At 40.0% G+C, this 22,895-nt stretch overlaps 1 protein-coding gene across 3 annotated transcripts in view; it reads left to right on the top strand.

The window, feature by feature from the left end:
• Positions 1-22,895, top strand: part of LMBR1 (limb development membrane protein 1) — a 777,013-nt gene that overhangs the window by 536,822 nt on the left and 217,296 nt on the right. For all 3 annotated transcript variants that reach the window (XM_053713821.1, XM_053713820.1, XM_053713822.1), the window contains exon 8: positions 7,759-7,823. In XM_053713821.1, coding sequence (XP_053569796.1) covers positions 7,759-7,823 — 65 coding nt within the window. The remainder of the gene's footprint in view (positions 1-7,758; positions 7,824-22,895) is intronic.

The raw sequence follows: 22,895 nt of genomic DNA, 5'->3' as shown, positions 1-22,895 counted from the left end.
ACAAACCAAATAAAGAAAGAGGCGTTTCTACGCTGTGTACAAGATCTGTTACTAATGGGAGTGATCCATCCGGTTCCGCGGTCGGAACACGGACAGGGGTTTTACTCAAATCTGTTTGTGGTTCCCAAGAAAGAAGGAACCTTCAGACCAATCTTGGATTTAAAGATCCTAAACAAATTCCTAAGAGTTCCATCGTTCAAAATGGAAACTATTCGGACAATTCTACCCATGATCCAAAAGGGTCAGTACATGACCACAGTGGATTTAAAGGATGCTTACCTTCACATACCGATTCACAGAGATCATTACCGGTATCTAAGGTTTGCCTTCCTAGACAGGCATTACCAGTTTGTAGCTCTTCCATTCGGGTTGGCTACGGCTCCAAGAATCTTCACAAAGGTTCTGGGTGCTCTTCTGGCGGTGCTAAGACCGCGAGGAATTTCGGTAGCTCCGTACCTAGACGACATTCTGATACAAGCTTCAAGCTTTCAAACTGCCAAGTCTCATACAGAGTTAGTACTGGCATTTCTAAGATCGCATGGGTGGAAGGTAAACGAAAAGAAGAGTTCTCTCTTTCCACTCACAAGAGTTCCCTTCTTGGGGACTCTTATAGATTCTGTAGAAATGAAGATCTACCTGACAGAAGACAGGTTAACAAAGCTTCAAAATGCTTGCCGTGTCCTTCATTCCATTCAACACCCGTCAGTGGCTCAATGCATGGAGGTGATCGGCTTAATGGTAGCGGCAATGGACATAGTACCCTTTGCACGCCTACATCTCAGACCGCTGCAATTGTGCATGCTAAGTCAGTGGAATGGGGATTACTCAGATTTGTCCCCTACTCTGAATCTGGATCAAGAGACCAGAAATTCTCTTCTATGGTGGCTTTCTCGGCCACATCTGTCCAGGGGGATGCCATTCAGCAGGCCAGATTGGACAATTGTAACAACAGACGCCAGCCTGCTAGGTTGGGGCGCTGTCTGGAATTCTCTGAAGGCTCAGGGATCATGGACTCAGGAGGAGAGTCTCCTGCCAATAAACATTCTAGAATTGAGAGCAGTTCTCAATGCCCTTCTGGCTTGGCCCCAGTTAACAACTCGGGGGTTCATCAGGTTTCAGTCAGACAACATCACGACTGTAGCTTACATCAACCATCAAGGAGGGACAAGAAGCTCCCTAGCGATGATGGAAGTATCAAAGATAATTCACTGGGCAGAGTCTCACTCTTGCCACCTATCAGCAATCCACATCCCGGGAGTGGAGAACTGGGAGGCGGATTTCCTAAGTCGTCAGACTTTTCATCCGGGGGAGTGGGAACTTCATCCGGAGGTCTTTGCCCAAATACTTCGACGTTGGGGCAAACCAGAAATAGATCTCATGGCGTCTCGACAGAACGCCAAGTTTCCTTGTTACGGGTCCAGATCCAGGGATCCGGGAGCGGCCCTGGTAGATGCTTTGACAGCACCTTGGACCTTCGGGAGGGCTTATGTGTTTCCACCCTTCCCGATGCTTCCTCGATTGATTGCCAGGATCAAACAGGAGAGAGCATCGGTGATTCTAATAGCGCCTGCGTGGCCACGCAGGACCTGGTATGCAGATCTAGTGGACATGTCATCCTGTCCACCTTGGTCTCTGCCTCTGAGACAGGACCTTCTGATTCAGGGTCCCTTCAAACATCAAAATCTAATTTCTCTGAAGCTGACTGCCTGGAAATTGAACGCTTGATTTTATCAAAACGTGGATTTTCTGAGTCAGTAATTGATACCTTAATGCAGGCTAGGAAGCCTGTTACCAGAAAGATTTACCATAAAATATGGCGTAAATACCTATATTGGTGCGAATCCAAAGGTTACTCTTGGAGTAAGGTTAGGATTCCTAGGATATTGTCTTTTCTACAAGAAGGTTTAGAAAAGGGTTTATCCGCTAGTTCCTTAAAGGGACAGATCTCAGCTCTGTCCATTCTGTTACACAAACGTCTGTCAGAAGTTCCAGACGTTCAGGCTTTTTGTCAGGCTTTGGCCAGGATTAAGCCTGTGTTTAAAACTGTTGCTCCGCCATGGAGTTTAAACCTAGTTCTTAACGATTTACAGGGTGTTCCGTTTGAACCCCTTCATTCCATTGATATAAAATTGTTATCTTGGAAAGTTCTGTTTTTAATGGCTATTTCCTCGGCTCGAAGAGTCTCTGAGTTATCAGCCTTACATTGTGATTCTCCTTATCTGATTTTTCACTCAGACAAGGTAGTTCTGCGTACTAAACCTGGGTTCTTACCTAAGGTAGTCACTAACAGGAATATCAATCAAGAGATTGTTGTTCCATCCTTGTGTCCAAATCCTTCTTCAAAGAAAGAACGACTTCTACACAATTTGGATGTAGTTCGTGCCCTGAAATTTTATTTACAGGCAACTAAAGATTTTCGACAAACGTCTTCCCTGTTTGTCGTTTATTCTGGTCAGAGGAGAGGTCAAAAAGCTTCTGCTACCTCTCTCTCTTTTTGGCTTCGTAGCATAATACGTTTAGCTTATGAGACTGCTGGACAGCAGCCTCCTGAAAGAATTACAGCTCATTCCACTAGAGCTGTGGCTTCCACTTGGGCCTTTAAGAATGAGGCCTCTGTTGAACAGATTTGCAAGGCTGCAACTTGGTCTTCGCTTCATACTTTTTCCAAATTTTACAAATTTGACACTTTTGCTTCTTCGGAGGCTGTTTTTGGGAGAAAGGTTCTTCAGGCAATGGTTCCTTCCGTATAAAGATCCTGCCTGTCCCTCCCGTCATCCGTGTACTTTAGCTTTGGTATTGGTATCCCACAAGTAATGATGACCCGTGGACTGACCACACTTAACAGGAGAAAACATAATTTATGCTTACCTGATAAATTCCTTTCTCCTGTAGTGTGGTCAGTCCACGGCCCGCCCTGTTTTTTATGGCAGGTCAAATTTTTTAAATTATACTCCAGTCACCACTGCACCCTTTAGCTTCTCCTTTCTCGTTGGTTCTCGGTCGAATGACTGGGTGTGACGTAGAGGGGAGGAGCTATATAGCAGCTCTGCTTGGGTGATCCTCTTGCACTTCCTGTTGGGGAGGAGCAAATATCCCACAAGTAATGATGACCCGTGGACTGACCACACTACAGGAGAAAGGAATTTATCAGGTAAGCATAAATTATGTTTTTGGAAATCCGTGCGATTTTCAGAGCTCTTCAGTTCTGGCCTCTTCTGAAGAGAGAATTGTTTATTTGTTTTCAGACAGACAATGTCACAACCGTGGCGTATGTCAATCAAGGTGGGACTCACAGTCCTCAGGCTATGAATGAAGTATCTCGGATACTTGCATGGGCGGAATCCAGCTCCTGTCTTATCTCTGCGGTTCATATCCCAGGTATAGACAATTAAGAAGCGGATTATCTCAGTCACCAGACTTTACATCCAGGAGAATGGTCTCTTCACCCAGATGTGTTTCTTCAGATTGTTCAGATATGGGGGCTTCCAGAAATAGATCTGATGGCTTCTCATCTAAACAGGAAACTTCCCAGGTATCTGTCCAGATCCAGGGATCCTCAGGCGGAAGCAGTGGATGCATTGTCTCTTACTTGGAATTATCAACCTGCTTATATCTTTCCGCCTCTAGTTCTTCTTCCAAGAGTGATTTCCAAAATCATAATGGAACGTTCGTTTGCACTGCTGGTGGCTCCAGCATGGCCACACAGGTTTTGGTATGCGGATCTTGTTCGGATGTCCAGTTGCCAACCTTGGCCACTTCCGTTAAGGTCAGATCTTCTATCTCAAGGTCCGTTTTTCCATCAGGATCTCAAATCATTAAATTTGAAGGTATGGAGATTGAACGCTTAGTGCTTAGTCATAGAGGTTTCTCTGACTCAGTGATCAATACTATGTTGCAGGCTCGTAAATCTGTGTCTAGAAAGATTTATTACCGAGTTTGGAAGACTTGCATTTCATGGTGTTCTTCTCATAAGTTCTCTTGGCATTCTTTCAGAATTCCTAGAATTTTACAGTTTCTTCAGGATGGTTTGGATAAGGGTTTGTCTGCAAGTTCCTTGAAAGGACAAATCTCTGCTCTTTCTGTTCTTTTTCACAGAAAAATTGCTAATCTTCCTGACATTCGTTGTTTTGTACAGGCTTTGGTTCGTATCAAACCTGTCTAAGTCAATCTCTCCTCCTTGGAGTCTTAATTTGGTTTTGAGAGCTTTACAGGCTCCTCCGTTTGAGCCTATGCATTCTCTGGATATTAAGTTACTTTCTTGGAAAGTATTGTTTCTTTTGGCTATCTCTTCTGCTAGAAGAGTTTCTGAATTATTTGCTCTTTCTTGTGAGTCTCCTTTTCTGATTTTTTATCAGGATAAGGCGGTTTTGCGGACTTCATTTAAATTTTTACCTAAGGTTGTGAATTCCAACAACATTAGTAGAGAAATTGATGTCCCTTCGTTGTGTCCTAATCCTAAGAATTCTTTGGAAAAATCTTTGCATTCTTTGGATGTGGTAAGAGCTTTGAAATATTATGTTGAAGCTACTAAAGATTTCAGAAAGACTTCTAGTCTATTTGTTATCTTTTCTGGTCCTAAGAAAGGTCAGAAAGCTTCTGCTATTTCTTTGGCTTCTTGGTTAAAACTTTTGATTCATCATGCTTATGTGGAGTCCGGTAAATCCCTGCCTCAGAGGATTACGGCTCATTCTACTAGGTCAGTTTCTACTTCCTGGGCTTTTAAGAATGAAGCTTCTGTTGATCAGATTTGCAAAGCAGCAACTTGGTCTTCTTTGCATACTTTTAATAAATTCTACCATGTTGATGTTTTTTCTTCTTCAGAAGCAGTTTTTGGTAGAAAAGTTCTTCAGGCAGCTGTTTCAGTTTGATTCTTCTGCTTATAATTTCAGTTTTTTTCATTATAAAGAACTTTTTGATTTGGGTTGTGGATTCTTTTTTCAGCGGAATTGGCTGTCTTTATTTTTATCCCTCCCTCTCTAGTGACTCTTGCATGGAGTTCCACATCTTGGGTATTTGCTATCCCATACATCACTAGCTCATGGACTCTTGCTAATTACATGAAAGAAAACATAATTTATGTAAGAACTTACCTGATAAATTCATTTCTTTCATATTAGCAAGAGTCCATGAGGCCCACTCTTTTTGTGGTGGTTATGTTTTTTTTGTATAAAGCACAATTATTTCAATTCCTTGTTGATGCTTTCGCTCCTTTCTTATCACCCCACTTCTTGGCTATTCGTTAAACTGAATTGTGGGTGTGGTGAGGGGTGTATTTATAGGCATTTTGAGGTTCGGGAAACTTTGCCCCTCCTGGTAGGATTGTATATCCCATACGTCACTAGCTCATGGACTCTTGCCAATATGAAAGAAATGAATTTATCAGGTAAGTTCTTACATAAATTATGTTTTTCTATAGCCAGTACTTAAGAGACATGAAACACAATATTTTTCACAATTCAGACAGAGCATGCATTTTAAAACAATTTTCAAAGTTACTTCTGTTATCGGTTTGTCTCATTCTCTTGGTATCCTTTATTGAAGGAGCAGCAATGCACTACTGGGAGCTAGCTGACTACTTTGGTAAGCCAATGAAAAGGGGCACATATGTGCAGCCACCAATCAAGAGCTAGATCCGACCTCCTGAGCCTACCTAGGTATGCTTTGTTAAATGATACCAAGAAACTTAGCAAATTAGATAATATAAGTAACTTGGAAATTTGTTTAGAAATGTATGCTCTATCTGAAGCTTGAAAGAAAACATGTAGGTTTCATGTCCCTTTAAAGGGACCTTCCATTTGAAAATGTTTGTTTAAAAAGATAGATAATCCCTTTATTACCCATCCCTAGTTTTTCACAGCCAACACAGTTATATTAATAAACTTTTTACCTCTGTGATTACCTTGTATCTAAGTCTCTGCAGACTGCCCCTTTATTTCAGCTCTTTTGATAGACTTGTATTTTAGCCAATCAGTGCTGGCTCATAAATAACTCAACATTGTGCTCACTCGTGTGATCTACATGGCACACATGAACTAGCACTGTATTAACTGTCAAAATGCACTAAGAGAAGAGGCGACCTTCAAGGGCTTAGAAATTAGCATATGAGTCTACCTAGGTTTAGCCTTCAAAAAAGAATACCAAGAGAACAAAGCAAATTTGATGATAAAAGTAAATTGGAAAGTTGTTTAAATTTTTTTTAAGACTTAACGTCATGCACTTTGGTGGTCACTAAATGCCACTAAATAGTTTTGATTATTAAAGGGATTTTCTAGCGTAAAAATAAAATGCTGTTTTTTGGTAGAACATTTCCTCTTTTTTAGCAAAATCCTGTCTTTAAATTTATGTTGAAAGGGATAGAAAGGTCAAAATTGAAATGTGCATGAATGCATTTCAATTTTAAATAGCAGCATTTTTGCAATATACTTTTGTTAGCAAAAATGCTTGTAGTAAAAGTCATTATTGTTCTACGGTAGCATATGTTCATATGCTGTGAGAGCACGTGCACTAGTATTAAGACTCCACACCTTGTCATAGAGTCAGCAGTGGCTTGCATGACACAGTCTTCACAGATGCAATACACATGGTTTCCAGCTCTATGAGCATGCATGGTGCCTCATGGGGTCTCACAGCATATGTATATATGCTGCTGGAAAACAGTAAATGGATAAAGGTGTGCTCATGTGCCACTCTAGATTAAAATACAGCTGTTGAGCCAATCAGCAGCGGCCATATATATGCTTCTGTCATTGGCCGTATCATTATCTGAAGCAGAATGGGCAAGCAACTTTGATAATGTAGTAACAGTTAACGCTTTTAATGGAGTAAAACATTAACTAAAACAACGTAATTTAATTAAAACGATCTAACACCTTAATGTCCCTTTTAAATGTGTAGGTCATTACTTAAAGTACACAGGTTTTAAAGCTACATTAATGACAAACTAAAGGTTTGTACTATCCAATGTACAGGTTATGATAATTAATTGGCCAGCATGTTTATAAAATGTGTATAGGCAATTACTAAAATCAATAAATACCATTACCTTAAAGGGACAGTAAAGTTAATTGATTGTAAAGTTTCTTAGTGTACTGAACACTATATACAATTAGCCTTCAAAACAGGGGCACTTTCATTGATAACATTTTTTTTAAGAGCCTTTATTTGTAAAATAGAGTACCATCTTGTGATGGTAAACATTGCGCTGTTCCTCCTCCTGCTCCCCGTACTTCATTTAGCTGACCGATGGCGAATCCGGCTTCTTCCAATTGTTGCGTGCCGCCATGGCGTCCAGCTAATGGGGCACTCAACAATTGGAAGAAGCTGGATTCATCATTGCTCAGCTAAATGAAGTACGAGGTGCGGGCGGAGGAACGGCACAATGTTTACCATCACTAGATGATGATATATTTTACAAAAAAGGGTTTTAAAAAAATGTCATCAATGAAAGTTCCTCGGTTCTGAAGGCTAATTGTATATAGTGTTCAGTACACTAAGAAACTTTACCATCGGGCAGCAGTGTTTGCAACATTGTGTTTAGCAGTTATACATAGTTACAGACACCGCTGACATAGACTGCTAAAGACACATGCACACTCCTGAGCTCCTATCAGTCTACCTAGGTTTAGTCTTCAACAAAGGATACCAAATTGTCATTTTGTTTAAAATTGCATGGCCTAACTGAATCATTTAATTTTGACTTAATGTCCCTTTAAATAGTAAGTCATAATGGTGTATTTTGTGAATTTTTGTTTCACACAGTATGTACCCCGGTTGGCCTTTCTCGGATGTTTGCCGTGATGGGTCAGCTCTTGGTCAAACCAGCTGTGAGTATTCATATAGACATACAGTTTATTTCTCAATATGAAGTGATGGTATTTGCTAGTAGTTTAAAATAATTGTCACTTTATTTCTCCAACTTTTTAATTAAAATTGTATTTTAAAATATAGGATAGTAACACGTTAAAAACATTTTATTTGATGTTCCAGAATTTCATTTTTAACACTCTGAAAATAGGCATTGATCGATTTCAAGTCAGTAAACACCTTGAGATTTTATCTATTTTTTTTTATATAATTTTTTTACGATGCAATATACTGTTATTATTTATTTTGCCCCCTTTCCGGTAATTTATCTCTAAAAATGGTAGATTTTGTAAATACGTGCTGCAGACATATCATGGATAGCCCTGTCCATTTACGATTTTACTTCCCTTTAGCTGTTAGCGCTCTTAAATAAACCCCCCTTCTTTTCACCTATTTTATGTTTCCTGCTTGTGGGAGCAGGTTTGTTTAACCCTTTCGTGCCGGGGTTAACTTTTCTACATCGGATCAACTGTTCTGATGTAAACAAATTAAAATCTCGCGATCGTGCAAGTGATCACGAGATTTCAATGATGGGATCATGTCAGGGGGGCGTCGTCCTTCGGTGCTAAAGCCCAGCAAAATTTGGACGAAATACGTCCTAAAGGGTTAAGAGCTAAGGGTATAAGTCTGCACTACTCTTGAATTTCAGAATATCTGTATAGCCTGTCAAGTTCCTGTCCCTTATTGACTTAAGCAGAAAGCAACGGCAAAACAATGCATTTTATACTAACTGTGGCTAAGCCTGGACTTCAAATAAGGCAAAGATCAGGTGGAGTTTGCTATTGAAAAACAGCAAAGACGATGTTTAAATTTGTCTGATATGTTATTCTATAGTACATCAACAAAAATGTCTTGTAATTACAAGGTGTTTACGTTCAAGTTGTTCTTCCCCGTCTCTCTAACTCCCTGACTGGTCCAGAGCAAAGCTGGTAAACGGGTGTTTTGTTCTTTTTTTTTTTTTTTTTTTTTTTTTTTTTTTTTTTTTTTTTTATACTTTAAAGGGACATTTTTAAGCACAACATATATCAGTAATTAAATGGACATTAAATATGTATAGATTATAACATGCAGTGTTTAGTTATTAAAAGTATATTGCTTTTTTTTTTATTCCCGCCTCTTTTACTGTAATGTAATTCTGAAAATTGTGACTTAAAGCGTCAGTAAAGTAAAAATTAAAATTTTTTAAATTTTCTGGTAGGGTTCGTAATTTTAAACAACGTTCCAATTTTCTTCTATTATCAAATTTAGTTCTCTTGATATCCTTTGCTGAAGAGTAAATCTAGGGAGGCTGATATGGGCTCAGGAGCGTGCCTTGTGTTTTCAGCAGTCTAAGGCAGCAGTGTTTGCAGCTATGTATAGAATTATTATAAAAAATGTTACAAGCACTGCTGCCAGATGGCTAAAGACACATGCACACTCCTGAACTCAGCCTCCCTAGATTTACTCTTCAACAAAGGATACCAAGAGAACAAAGCAAATTTAATAATAGAAGTAAATTGGAAAGTTGTTTAACCCCTTTGCTGCCGGGAATATATATATATATATATATATATATAAACACTCCTGGTGAAGCTGTAAGGCTCAAATCGGCCCGTAGTGCCCTGGGTGCACTCCCAGATAAATACAGGATAGCTGAAGAAAAGGGAGTCACTCACAGGGTCTTGAATCCAAAATACCAATGTATTTATTAAAGTTTCGGGGTCGCCCCGTTTTCAAAATTAGCATATAAACCAAACAAGCACTTACCCTCTTATATACCCCTACTAATTAAGACACCACTTGTCGGCAATCACGGCCGCAACCGGAAGTTACTCCTTTACCATGGCAACCGGATGCTACTCCGCGAAACACCAGTGTGAAGTTAAAAACAATACCAGCTGTTAATAATAACAATAACAATAATACCATCAGGATCAGATATGTGTTATAGCGCTGACGGGTAGAATCATATTATGTAACATAGCAATGTAAGTATATATAGGAAAATAGCAATAGTGGGCTACTAGGACACTAAAACAATGCACAAAGATCAAGTAACTATGAGCAGATCTGCCATACAACCAAATGGGAATAGACGTATAGGGTGATATATGCATATTAATGACACAGGTCACTATAATAGACAATATAGTATATAAAGACAGACTACCGATTTTAAGATGTTAAGCTACAATTTGTCAGTTACTGGAAACAGTATAACGGATGAGTGTAGACTCATACACATTATTTTAAGATAAGATAGGCAGGGTGAATGTTAGACACTAAGTGTCAAAAAAACATGTAATACCAATTACGTGCCTAAGAACATGGCTAATGTAGATAGTGGCTAAGTATCGAATGATGATATATTACAATGCTAATAACGGGCACACTATAAGCAGCAATGCCAGTCCAGGTGTACATTAAGACCCCTAGGGGTCATCGTTCCCAAATTAAAGATCCATCTCGTCTCCCTTTGCCAAAGGTTTTAGTCCTGTCACCACTTCTGTTGGGGGGAGGAATGTGGTCGATGATGATGTACTTAAGGTCAGTGATTTTATGGCCTGCTTCAACAAAATGTCTGGCCACAGGCTGGTCAGAGGTTCCCTTGTCCAGGGCAGCCCGTATGGCTGAACGGTGGTTGGCCATCCTGGTACGAAGATCATCCACAGTTTTGCCCACATAAAACATCCCACAAACAGAGTGGAGCAGGTAAACTATGAACTTTGTGGTGAAAGTTACTCTGTTTGATCTTGTATTTCTTTATTGAATATGGGTGACTGAAGTAGTTACCTGTGGTGAGTCCACCACATGTGGTGCAGCCCAAACACCGGAAACACCCTGATTTTGTTTTCAGCCAGGTTCCGCTGTTGTAGCAATTAATAGGATCCGTTTTGATGAGTTGATTTCTAAGTGAGTAGGCCCTGCAGTAACCAACTCTGGGTGGCGGCATGTTCTTAAAAGGTAGATCCCTATCTGTAGTAAGGAGGTTCCAGTTGTTATGCAGAGTCTCTGCAATGCCCAGTAACTGACAAATTGTAGCTTAACATCTTAAGATCGGTAATCTGTCTTTATATACTATATTGTCTATTATAGTGACCTGTGTCATTAATATGCATATATCACCCTATACGTCTATTCCCATTTGGTTGTATGGCAGATCTGCTCATAGTTACTTGATCTTTGTGTGTTGTTTTGGTGTCCTAGTAGCCCACTATTGCTATTCTCCTATATATACTTACATTGCTATGTTACATAATATAATTCTACCCGTCAGTGCTATAACACTTATCGGATCCTGATGGTTTTATTGTTATTGTTAACAGCTGGTATGGTTTTTAACTTCACACTGGTGTTTCGCGGAGTAGCGTCCGGTTGCCATGGTAACACATGCAACGTTGATGTCGCGTGACGCTGTGTAACATCCGGTTGCGGCCGTGATTGCCGACGAGTGGTGTCTTAATTAGTAGAGGTATATAAGAGGGTAAGTGCTTGTTCGGTTTGTATGCTTATTTTGAAAACGGGGGCGACCCCGAAACGTCAATAAATACATTGGTATTTTGGATTCAAGACCCTGTGAGTGACTCCCTTTTCTTCAGCTATTATATATATATATATATATATATATATATATATATATATATATATATATATATATATATATAGTATAGATATATATATATATATATATATATATATAGTATAGATATGTATAGATATAGTATAGATATATATATCTAAACAAATCAGAATAGAGGGCGCCACATAGTGCAGATCATAAGGTAATTCAGATGTAAATACAGGAATGGTAGAAGAATCCTACTCACAAAGTGTAAAGCACAGATGTGCAATACCAGCAGTCCGGAACCACACGTCGTCCGGTAGACCAGTAGGTAGAAACGGAATCCTCGTCTCGCCAGGGAGAGTCCAGAGAAACCACAGAAGAGTTCTGTACGGTGATGGTCAGTCCCACAAGTCCTAAGGCCTGGGGAGAGAATCCAAAGCTCCAAATGGAAGGATGGTTCCCAAGTGTGGGAAATGATAGTCGGCAGCAAATAGAGGGTTAATATTCTAATTGTTAAAAATGTATTAAAATGATAAAAACAGCAACGCGTTTCTCAGTGTTACACACGTCTGGTGCTAGGTATTGGTGCCACTTGTTGGTTAAGATAAGATCGCTTCCTTAAATTTGGGACATTTTTATTCCTACGTGTTTAGACACGCCTCCGACCACCTGACATCACAGCAACATGCTAATATTAACTATATACATAATCCGAATAAATATTTGAATCAAATTGATTTCTTTTTGTTATTTCATCAAAGTATCAGGAGCTAATATCCTGAATACTAATACCATGAATTTAACTTTAACTAAGCAACTCACTATCATTATTAATGTTAGTTTGCCTTCCAATGATTAGGAAGGTACCATTACTAGTGTGCCACAGGTTTATTTGGTCTTATCTTTGATTTTTTGCTGCAATTCCTGGGTATCCTTTATCTCTCTTTGAAAAATCTTATAATTAAGGATTTGTTGTCATTGGAGAAGGCATAACATTCATGCATTAGATATATATTTTTATGTATCATATTGAAATACATTTACTTTTGGAATCCAATCTATCACCCCTATGTCTTTTGGTATGACCTGCTGGGGGAGAGAAATTTATCCACAGGTTTATTTGTTCTTGTCTTTGATATTTATCTGCAATTCCTGGGTATTCTTCACCTTTTTTCAATAATTTTATTATTATGTATTTGCTGACATTGGAGAAAACACTGCACTTATGTATTAGATACACTTTTTATGTATTATATTAAGATATATTTATTTTTGTATTCCAATTTATTACCCCTATGTATTTTGGTATGACCTGTTGGGGGAGTGTAATTTCTCCAACATAGGTGTGTCCGGTCCACGGCGTCATCCTTACTTGTGGGATATTCTCTTCCCCAACAGGAAATGGCAAAGAGCCCAGCAAAGCTGGTCACATGATCCCTCCTAGGCTCCGCCTACCCCAGTCATTCTCTTTGCCGTTGTACAGGCAACATCTCCACGGAGATGGCTTAGAGTTTTTTAGTGTTTAACTGTAGTTTTTATTATTCAATCAAGAGTTTGTTATTTTAAAATAGTGCTGGTATGTACTATTTACTCTGAAACAGAAAAGAGATGAAGATTTCTGTTTGTATGAGGAAAATGATTTTAGCAACCGTTACTAAAATCCATGGCTGTTCCACACAGGACTGTTGAGAGGAATTAACTTCAGTTGGGGGAACAGTGAGCAGTCTTTTGCTGCTTGAGGTATGACACATTCTAACAAGACGATGTAATGCTGGAAGCTGTCATTTTCCCTATGGGATCCGGTAAGCCATTTTTATTCAGACAGTAAATAAGGGCTTCACAAGGGCTTATTAAGACTGTAGACATTTTCTGGGCTAAATCGATCATATTTACACATATTTAGCCTTGAGGAATCATTTAATCTGGGTATTTTGTAAAATAATATCGGCAGGCACTGTTTTAGACACTTTATTCTATAGGGGCTTTCCCTAATCATAGTCAAAGCCTCATTTTCGCGCCGGTATGGCGCACTTGTTTTTGAGAACAGCATGACATGCAGCTGCATGTGTGTGGAGCTCTGATACATAGAAAAGTCTTTCTGAAGGCATCATTTGGTATCGTATTCCCCTTTGGGCTTGGTTGGGTCTCAGCAAAGCAGATTCCAGGGACTGTAAAGGGGTTAAATATAAAAACGGCTCCGGTTCCGTTATTTTAAGGGTTAAAGCTTCCAAATTTGGTGTGCAATACTTTTAAGGCTTTAAGACACTGTGGTGAAATTTTGGTGAATTTTGAACAATTCCTTCATACTTTTTCGCAATTGCAGTAATAAAGTGTGTTCAGTTTAAAATTTAAAGTGACAGTAACGGTTTTATTTTAAAACGTTTTTTGTGCTTTGTTATCAAGTTTATGCCTGTTTAACATGTCTGAACTACCAGATAGACTGTGTTCTGAATGTGGGGAAGCCAAGGTTCCTTCTCATTTAAATAGATGTGATTTATGTGACACAAAATTTAGTAAAAATGATGCCCAAGATGATTCCTCTAGTGAGGGGAGTAAGCATGGTACTGCATCATCCCCTCCTTCGTCTACACCAGTCTTGCCCATACAGGAGGCCCCTAGTACATCTAGCGCGCCAATACTCCTTACTATGCAACAATTAACGGCTGTAATGGATAATTCTATCAAAAACATTTTAGCCAATATGCCCACTTATCAGCGAAAGCGCGACTGCTCTGTTTTAGAAAATACTGAAGAGCATGAGGACGCTGATGATTTTGTTTCTGAAGGGCCCCTACACCAGTCTGAGGGGGCCAGGGAGGTTTTGTCTGAGGGAGAAATTTCAGATTCAGGAAAAATTTCTCAACAAGCTGAACCTGATATGATTACTTTTAAATTTAAGTTGGAACATCTCCGCGCTCTGCTTAAGGAGGTGTTATCCAATTTGGATGATTGTGATTATCTGGTCATTCCAGAAACACTATGTAAAATGGACAAGTTCCTAGAGGCCCCGGGGCCCCCCGAAGCTTTTCCTATACCCAAGCGGGTGGCGTACATTGTTAATAAAGAATGGGACAGGCCCGGTATACCTTTCGTACCTCCCCCCATATTTAAAAAATTGTTTCCTATAGTCGACCCCAGAAAGGACTTATGGCAGACAGTCCCCAAGGTCGAGGGGGCGGTTTCTACTCTAAACAAGCGCACCACTATACCCATAGAAGATAGTTGTGCTTTCCAAGATCCTATGGATAAAAAATTAGAAGGTTTGCTAAAAAAGATGTTTGTTCAGCAAGGTTACCTTCTACAACCAATTGCATGCATTGTCCCTGTCACTACAGCCGCGTGTTTCTGGTTCGATGAGCTAGAAAAGGCGATTATTAGTAATTCTTCTTCTTATGAGGAGATTATGGACAGAATTCGTGCTCTTAAATTGGCTAATTCTTTCACCCTAGACGCCACCTTGCAATTGGCTAGGTTAGCGGCGAAAAATTCTGGGTTTGCTATTGTGGCGCGCAGAGCGCTTTGGTTAAAATCTTGGTCAGCGGATGCGTCTTCCAAGAACAAATTGCTCGACATTCCTTTCAAGGGGAAAACACTGTTTGGCCCTGACTTGAAAGAGATTATCTCTGATATCACTGGGGGCAAGGGCCACGCCCTTCCTCAGGATAGGTCTTTCAAGGCCAAAAATAAACCTAATTTTCGTCCCTTTCGCAGAAACGGACCAGCCCCAAGTGCTACGTCCTCTAAGCAGGAGGGTAATACTTCTCAAGCCAATCCAGCCTGGAGACCAATGCAAGGCTGGAACAAAGGAAAGCAGGCCAAGAACCCTGCCACTGCTCCCAAGACAGCATGAGATGCGGGCCCCCGATCCGGGACCGGATTTGGTGGGGGGCAGACTCTCTCTCTTCACTCAGGCTTGGGCAAGAGATGTTCTGGATCCTTGGGCGCTAGAAATAGTCTCCCAAGGTTATCTTCTGGAAGTGATTCATCCTGTTCCATTAAAAGAACGAGGGATGGGGTTCTACTCCAATCTGTTCGTAGTTCCCAAAAAAGAGGGAACGTTCAGACCAATCTTAGATCTCAAGATCCTAAACAAGTTTCTCAAGGTTCCATCGTCCAAAATGGAAACCATTCGAACAATCCTTCCATCCAGGAAGGTCAATTCTTGACCACGGTGGATTTAAAGGATGCGTATCTGCATATTCCTGTCCACAAGGAACATCATCGGTTCCTAAGGTTCGCATTCCTGGACAAGCATTACCAGTTCGTGGCGCTTCCTTTCGGATTAGCCACTGCTACAAGGGTTTTCACAAAGGTACTAGGGTCCCTTATGGCGGTGCTAAGACCAAGGGGCATTGCTGTAGTACCTTACTTGGACGACATTCTGATTCAAGCGTCGTCCCTTCCTCAAGCAAAGGCTCACACGGACATAGTCCTGGCCTTTCTCAGATCTCACGAATGGAAAGTGAACGTGGAAAAGAGTTCTCTATCTCCGTCGACAAGAGTTCCCTTCTTGGGAACAATAATAGACTCCTTAGAAATGAGGATTTTTCTGACAGAGACCAGAAAAACAAAACTTCTAAACTCTTGTCGGATACTTCATTCCGTTCCTCTTCCTTCCATAGCGCAGTGCATGGAAGTGATAGGTTTGATGGTAGCGGCAATGGACATAGTTCCTTTTGCGCGCATTCATCTGAGACCATTACAACTGTGTATGCTCAGTCAGTGGAATGGGGACTATACAGACTTGTCTCCGAAGATACAAGTAAATCAGAGGACCAGAGACTCACTCCGTTGGTGGCTGTCCATGGACAACCTGTCACAAGGGGTGACCTCCCGCAGACCAGAGTGGGTCATTGTCACGACCGACGCCAGTCTGATGGGCTGGGGCGCGGTCTGGGGATCCCTGAAAGCTCAGGGTCTTTGGTCTCGGGAAGAATCTCTTCTACCGATAAATATTCTGGAACTGAGAGCGATATTCAATGCTCTCAAGGCTTGGTCTCAGCTAGCGAGGGCCAAGTTCATACGGTTTCAATCAGACAACATGACGACTGTTGCGTACATCAACCATCAGGGGGGAACAAGGAGTTCCCTGGCGATGGAAGAAGTGACCAAAATCATTCAATGGGCGGAGACTCGCTCCTGCCACCTGTCTGCAATCCACATCCCAGGAGTGGAAAATTGGGAAGCGGATTTTCTGAGTCGTCAGACATTGCATCCGGGGGAGTGGGAACTCCATCCGGAAATCTTTGCCCAAATCACTCAACTGTGGGGCATTCCAGACATGGATCTGATGGCCTCTCGTCAGAACTTCAAGGTTCCTTGCTACGGGTCCAGATCCAGGGATCCCAAGGCGACTCTAGTAGATGCACTAGTAGCACCTTGGACCTTCAAACTAGCTTATGTATTCCCGCCGTTCCCTCTCATCCCCAGGCTGGTAGCCAGGATCAATCAGGAGAGGGCGTCGGTGATCTTGATAGCTCCTGCGTGGCCACGCAGGATTTGGTATGCAGATCTGGTGAATATGTCATCGGCTCCACCATGGAAGCTACCTTTGAGACGAGACCTTCTTGTTCAAGGTCCGTTCGAACATCCGAATCTGGTCCCACTCCAGCTGACTGCTTGGAGATTGAACGCTTGATCTTCTCAAAGCGAGGGTTCTCAGATTCTGTTATTGATACTCTTGTTCAGGCCAGAAAGCCTGTAACTAGAAAAATTTACCACAAAATTTGGAAAAAATATATCTGTTGGTGTGAATCTAAAGGATTCCCTTGGGACAAGGTTAAGATTCCTAAGATTCTATCCTTCCTTCGAGAAGGATTGGAAAACGGATTATCTGCAAGTTCCTTGATGGGACAGATTTCTGCCTTGTCTGTGTTACTTCACAAAAAGCTGGCAGCTGTGCCAGATGTTCAAGCCTTTGTTCAGGCTCTGGTTAGAATTAAGCCTGTTTACAAACCTTTGACTCCTCCTTGGAGTCTCAACTTAGTTCTTTCAGTTCTTCAGGGGGTTCCGTTTGAACCCTTACATTCCGTTGATATTAAGTTATTATCTTGGAAAGTTTTGTTTTTGGTTGCAATTTCTTCTGCTAGAAGAGTTTCAGAATTATCTGCTCTGCAGTGTTCTCCTCCTTATCTGGTGTTCCATGCAGATAAGGTGGTTTTACGTACTAAACCTGGTTTTCTTCCAAAAGTTGTTTCTAACAAAAACATTAACCAGGAGATAGTCGTGCCTTCTCTGTGTCCGAAACCAGTTTCGAAGAAGGAACGTTTGTTGCACAATTTGGATGTTGTTCGCGCTCTAAAATTCTATTTAGATGCTACAAAGGATTTTAGACAAACATCTTCCTTGTTTGTTGTTTATTCTGGTAAAAGGAGAGGTCAAAAAGCAACTTCTACCTCTCTCTCTTTTTGGATTAAAAGCATCATCAGATTGGCTTACGAGACTGCCGGACGGCAGCCTCCTGAAAGGATCACAGCTCCTTCCACTAGGGCTGTGGCTTCCACATGGGCCTTCAAGAACGAGGCTTCTGTTGATCAGATATGTAGGGCAGCGACTTGGTCTTCACTGCACACTTTTACCAAATTTTACAAGTTTGATACTTTTGCTTCTTCTGAGGCTATTTTTGGGAGAAAGGTTTTGCAAGCCGTGGTGCCTTCCATTTAGGTGACCTGATTTGCTCCCTCCCTTCATCCGTGTCCTAAAGCTTTGGTATTGGTTCCCACAAGTAAGGATGACGCCGTGGACCGGACACACCTATGTTGGAGAAAACAGAATTTATGTTTACCTGATAAATTACTTTCTCCAACGGTGTGTCCGGTCCACGGCCCGCCCTGGTTTTTTAATCAGGTCTGATAATTTATTTTCTTTAACTACAGTCACCACGGTATCATATGGTTTCTCCTATGCAAATATTCCTCCTTAACGTCGGTCGAATGACTGGGGTAGGCGAAGCCTAGGAGGGATCATGTGACCAGCTTTGCTGGGCTCTTTGCCATTTCCTGTTGGGGAAGAGAATATCCCACAAGTAAGGATGACGCCGTGGACCGGACACACCGTTGGAGAAAGTAATTTATCAGGTAAACATAAATTCTGTTTTTTCTTGCAGCCTGATTGGTCTGTTATGGTATAAATATGGCAGCTTAGAGTGTGTTTGTATATAGCCTGATGAAACAGTGTGTAACACTGAGAAACGCGTTGCTGTTGTTTTTATCATTTTAATAAATTTTTAACAATTAGAATATTAACCCTCTATTTGCTGCCGACTATCATTTCCCACACTTGGGAACCATCCTTCCATTTGGAGCTTTGGATTCTCTCCCCAGGCCTTAGGACTTGTGGGACTGACCATCACCGTACAGAACTCTTCTGTGGTTTCTCTGGACTCTCCCTGGCGAGACGAGGATTCCGTTTCTACCTACTGGTCTACCGGACGACGTGTGGTTCCGGACTGCTGGTATTGCACATCTGTGCTTTACACTTTGTGAGTAGGATTCTTCTACCATTCCTGTATTTACATCTGAATTACCTTATGATCTGCACTATGTGGCGCCCTCTATTCTGATTTGTTTAGATTCTCTGGACCTGTGTTGACGGCACAACACCCTAGAGGAGCAGCCTACTGTATGAGAGTGACATCCTTTGGGACAATCTAGTATCAAAATAAAGGACTGCCTTATTACAATTCATCATCCTTTGGTTTACTAGTTTGTATATTTATACATATATGGTTTGTTGAATACTAGTTTATATATTTTTACATATTTTCTTCTTATTGTTATATACATATCCTTTAATTTTATAATTTTATATTTTTATCTATTGGGTTATTACCACCTTACCAACATAATATAATATTACATCACACTATATACTTTACATTTTATATTATATTTTAAGGAATTTTACCCGTGATCCTAGGCGCCTTTTACAAGTACTATAGTGACGGACACGGTCACTAGAGTATTTTCCTATAGATATATATATATATTGTATATAGATATATATATTATATATATATATATATATATATATATATATATATATATATATATATATATATATATATATATATATATATATATATATAGTATATATATATATATATATATATATATATATATAGATATATATATATATATATATATATATATATATATATATATATATATATATATATATATATATATAAATAGATGATATAAAAAATATAAGCAATATATACTGTACCTACTCCAGCTTGCTCCTGCTTGTGTAAAGTGTCTTTTTATATGCAGAGGAAGGGGGAGGGGGAGTGTCTGCTCTTTTGACTATACAACCACTTTCAGTGGGTGTTCCAGCTAATCTTTACAACAGAGCTAAACTGTCAGCTTCTAAGTAAGTATTGGATATACAATCCTACCCGGAGGGGCAGTTTCCCAAACCTCAAAATGCCTATAAATACACCCCTCACCACACCCACAATTCAGTTTTACAAACTTTGCCTCCTATGGAGGTGGTGAAGTAAGTTTGTGCTAAGATTTCCACGTTGATATGCCCTTCTCAGCATTTTGAAGCCCAATTCCTCTCAGAGTACAGCGAATGTCAGAGGGACGTGAAGAGAGTATTACCTATTGAATACAATGATCATCCTAACGGGGGTCTATTTCATAGGTTCTCTGTTATCGGTCGTAGAGATTCATCTCCTACCTCCCTTATTCAGATCGACGATATACTCTCATATTCCATTACCTCTACTGATAACTGTTTCAGTACTGGTTTCGCTCTCTGCTATATGTGGATGGGTGTCTTTCGGTAAGTATGTTTTCATTACTTAAGACACTCTCAGCTATGGTTTGGCACTTTATGCATTAATATAAAGTTCTAAATATATGTATAGTACTTATATTTGCCATGAGTCAGGTTTATGTATTTCCTTTCCTTTTGCAGACTATCAGTTTCATATTTGGACAAAGAACATATTTAGGAAAATATTTTTCTTACCTGGGGTGTAGTCTTTTTTCAATTGACTGCTTTTTCATTAAATTTTGCGGCCAAAATTAGGCTTGCAAGGGCACAAAATGCCAAAGTTTATTGCATCATTCTTGGCGCGAGAATATTTTTGGCGCGAAGGTAAGTCCGATGACGCAAATTTGTCATTTCCGGCGTCTTAGTTGACGCCGAGTTCCTTGCACAAGGTTGCGTCTACAATGACGCGAGTGTCATTTCCGGATGTTGTTAGCGCCAAAAACATTTTCAGTTTGCGTTGTGCGTCATACTTGGCACCAAATAATTTTATTATTTAAAACCCCATTCCTATATGCCTCTTGCTTTTTTCCATGTCAGAGGGCTATGCTGTTTGCATTTTTTTCCCATTCCTGAAACTGCCATATAAGGAAATTTTCTAATTTTGCTTCATATGTTGTTTTTCTCTTACATTTGCAAGATGTCTCAATCTGATCCTGTCTCAGAAACCACTGTTGGAACCCTGCTGCCTGATGACAGTTCTACCAAAGCTAAGTGCATCTGTTGTAAATTTGTGGAGCTTATATCTCCATCTGTGGTATGTAATAGTTGTCATGATAAGCTTTTACATGCAGAAAATGTGTCCATCAGTAATAGTACAATGCATATTGTTCCTTCAACATCTAATGTACATTATATACCTGTGAATATAAAAGATTTTATTGCTGATGCAATTCAGAAGGCTTTGTCTGCCATGCCGCCTTCTAATAAACATAAAAGGTCTTTTAAAACTTCTCATAAAGTTGATGAAATTTCAAATGACCGACAACATACTGAATTATCCTCCTCTGATGAGGATCTATCTGATTCAGAAGATCCTTCCTCAGATATTGACACTGACAAATCTACTTATTTATTTAAAATGGAGTATATTTGTTCCTTGTTAAAAGAGGTGTTGATTACATTGGATATTGAGGAAACTAGTCCTCTTGATATTAAAACTAGTAAACGTTTAAATTCTGTTGATAAACCTCCTGTGATTACTCCAGAGGCTTTTCCAGTTCCTGATGCTATTTCTGATATGATTTCTAAGGAATGGAATAGGCCTGGTACTACTTTTATTCCTTCAAGGTTTAAAAAATAGTATCCTTTGCCAGCAGTTAGATTGGAGTTTTGGAAAAAGATCCCCAAAGTTGATGGAGCTATTTCTACTCTTGCTAAACGTACTACTATTCCTATGGAAGACAGTACTTCTTTTAAAGACCCTTTAGATAGGAAACTTGAATCTTATCTAAGGAAAGCTTATTTATATTCTGGCTATCTTCTCAGACCTGCCATTTCTATAGCTGATGTTGCAGCTGCATCAACTTTTGGATTGGAAAGTTTAGCGCAACAGCAAATGGATCCTGATTTGTCTAGCATTGTTCGCTTGCTTCAACATGATAATCATTTTATCTGTGATGCCATTTTTGATATCATCAAAATTGATGTTAAATATATGTCTTTAGCTATTTTAGCTAGAAGAGTTTTGTGGCTCAAATATTGGAATGCTGACATGGTATCTAAGTCTAGATGACTATCTCTTTCTTTCCAAGGTAATAAGTTATTTGGTTCTCAATTGGATTCGATTTTTCAACTGTTACTGGGGGGAAGTTTTTTTGCCTCAGGATAAAAGACCTAATGGTAAATCTAAAGCTTCTAACAGTTTTCGTTCCTTTCGACAAAATAAGGAACAGAAACCTAATCCTTCCGTCAAAGAATCTGGTTCCAATTGGAAACCTTCTTCAAGTTGGAGTAAATCCAAACCGTTTAAGAAACCAAAGCCAGCCCCCAAGTCTGCATGAAGGTGCGGCCCTCATTCCAGCTCAGCTGGTAGGGGGCAGATTAAGATTCTTCCAAAACATTTGGGCAGATTCTGTCCAAAAACATTGGATTCAGAATATTGTCTCTCAAGGGTACCGAATAGGATTCAGAGTAAGACCTCCTGTGAGAAGATTTTTTTCTCTCACGCATCCCAGCAAATCCAGTAAAGGCTCAGGCTTTTCTGAAGTGTGTTTCAGACCTGGAGCTTTCATGGGTAATCATACCAGTTCCGTTTTATGGAACAGGGTCTGGGGTTTTATTCAAATCTATTCATTGTTCCAAAGAAAGAAAATTAATTCAGGCCAGTTCTGGATCTGAAAATTTTGAATCGTCATGTAAGAGTGCCAACTTTCAAAATAGTGACTATAAGGACTATTCTGCCTTTTGTTCAGAAAGGGCATTATATGTCCACAATAGACTTACAGGATGCATATCTTCATATTCTGATTCATCCAGACCACTATCAGTTTCTGAGATTCTCTTTTCTAGACGAGCATTACCAATTTGTCACTCTTCCATTTGACCTAGCGACAGCTCCAAGAATCTTTTCAAAGGTTCTTGGTGCCCTACTCTCTGCAACCAGAGAACGGGGTATTGCAGTGTTTCCTTATTTGGACGATATCTTGGTTCTAGCTCAGTCTTTACACTCTGCAGAATCTCACACAAATCAACTAGTGTTTTGTTC

The sequence above is a fragment of the Bombina bombina genome, chromosome 5 (assembly GCF_027579735.1).
Source record: "Bombina bombina isolate aBomBom1 chromosome 5, aBomBom1.pri, whole genome shotgun sequence".
Classification (NCBI taxonomy): domain Eukaryota; kingdom Metazoa; phylum Chordata; class Amphibia; order Anura; family Bombinatoridae; genus Bombina; species Bombina bombina.
The sequence above is the reverse complement of the archived record's forward strand: the minus strand, read 5'-3'. Positions and strand labels throughout refer to the sequence as shown.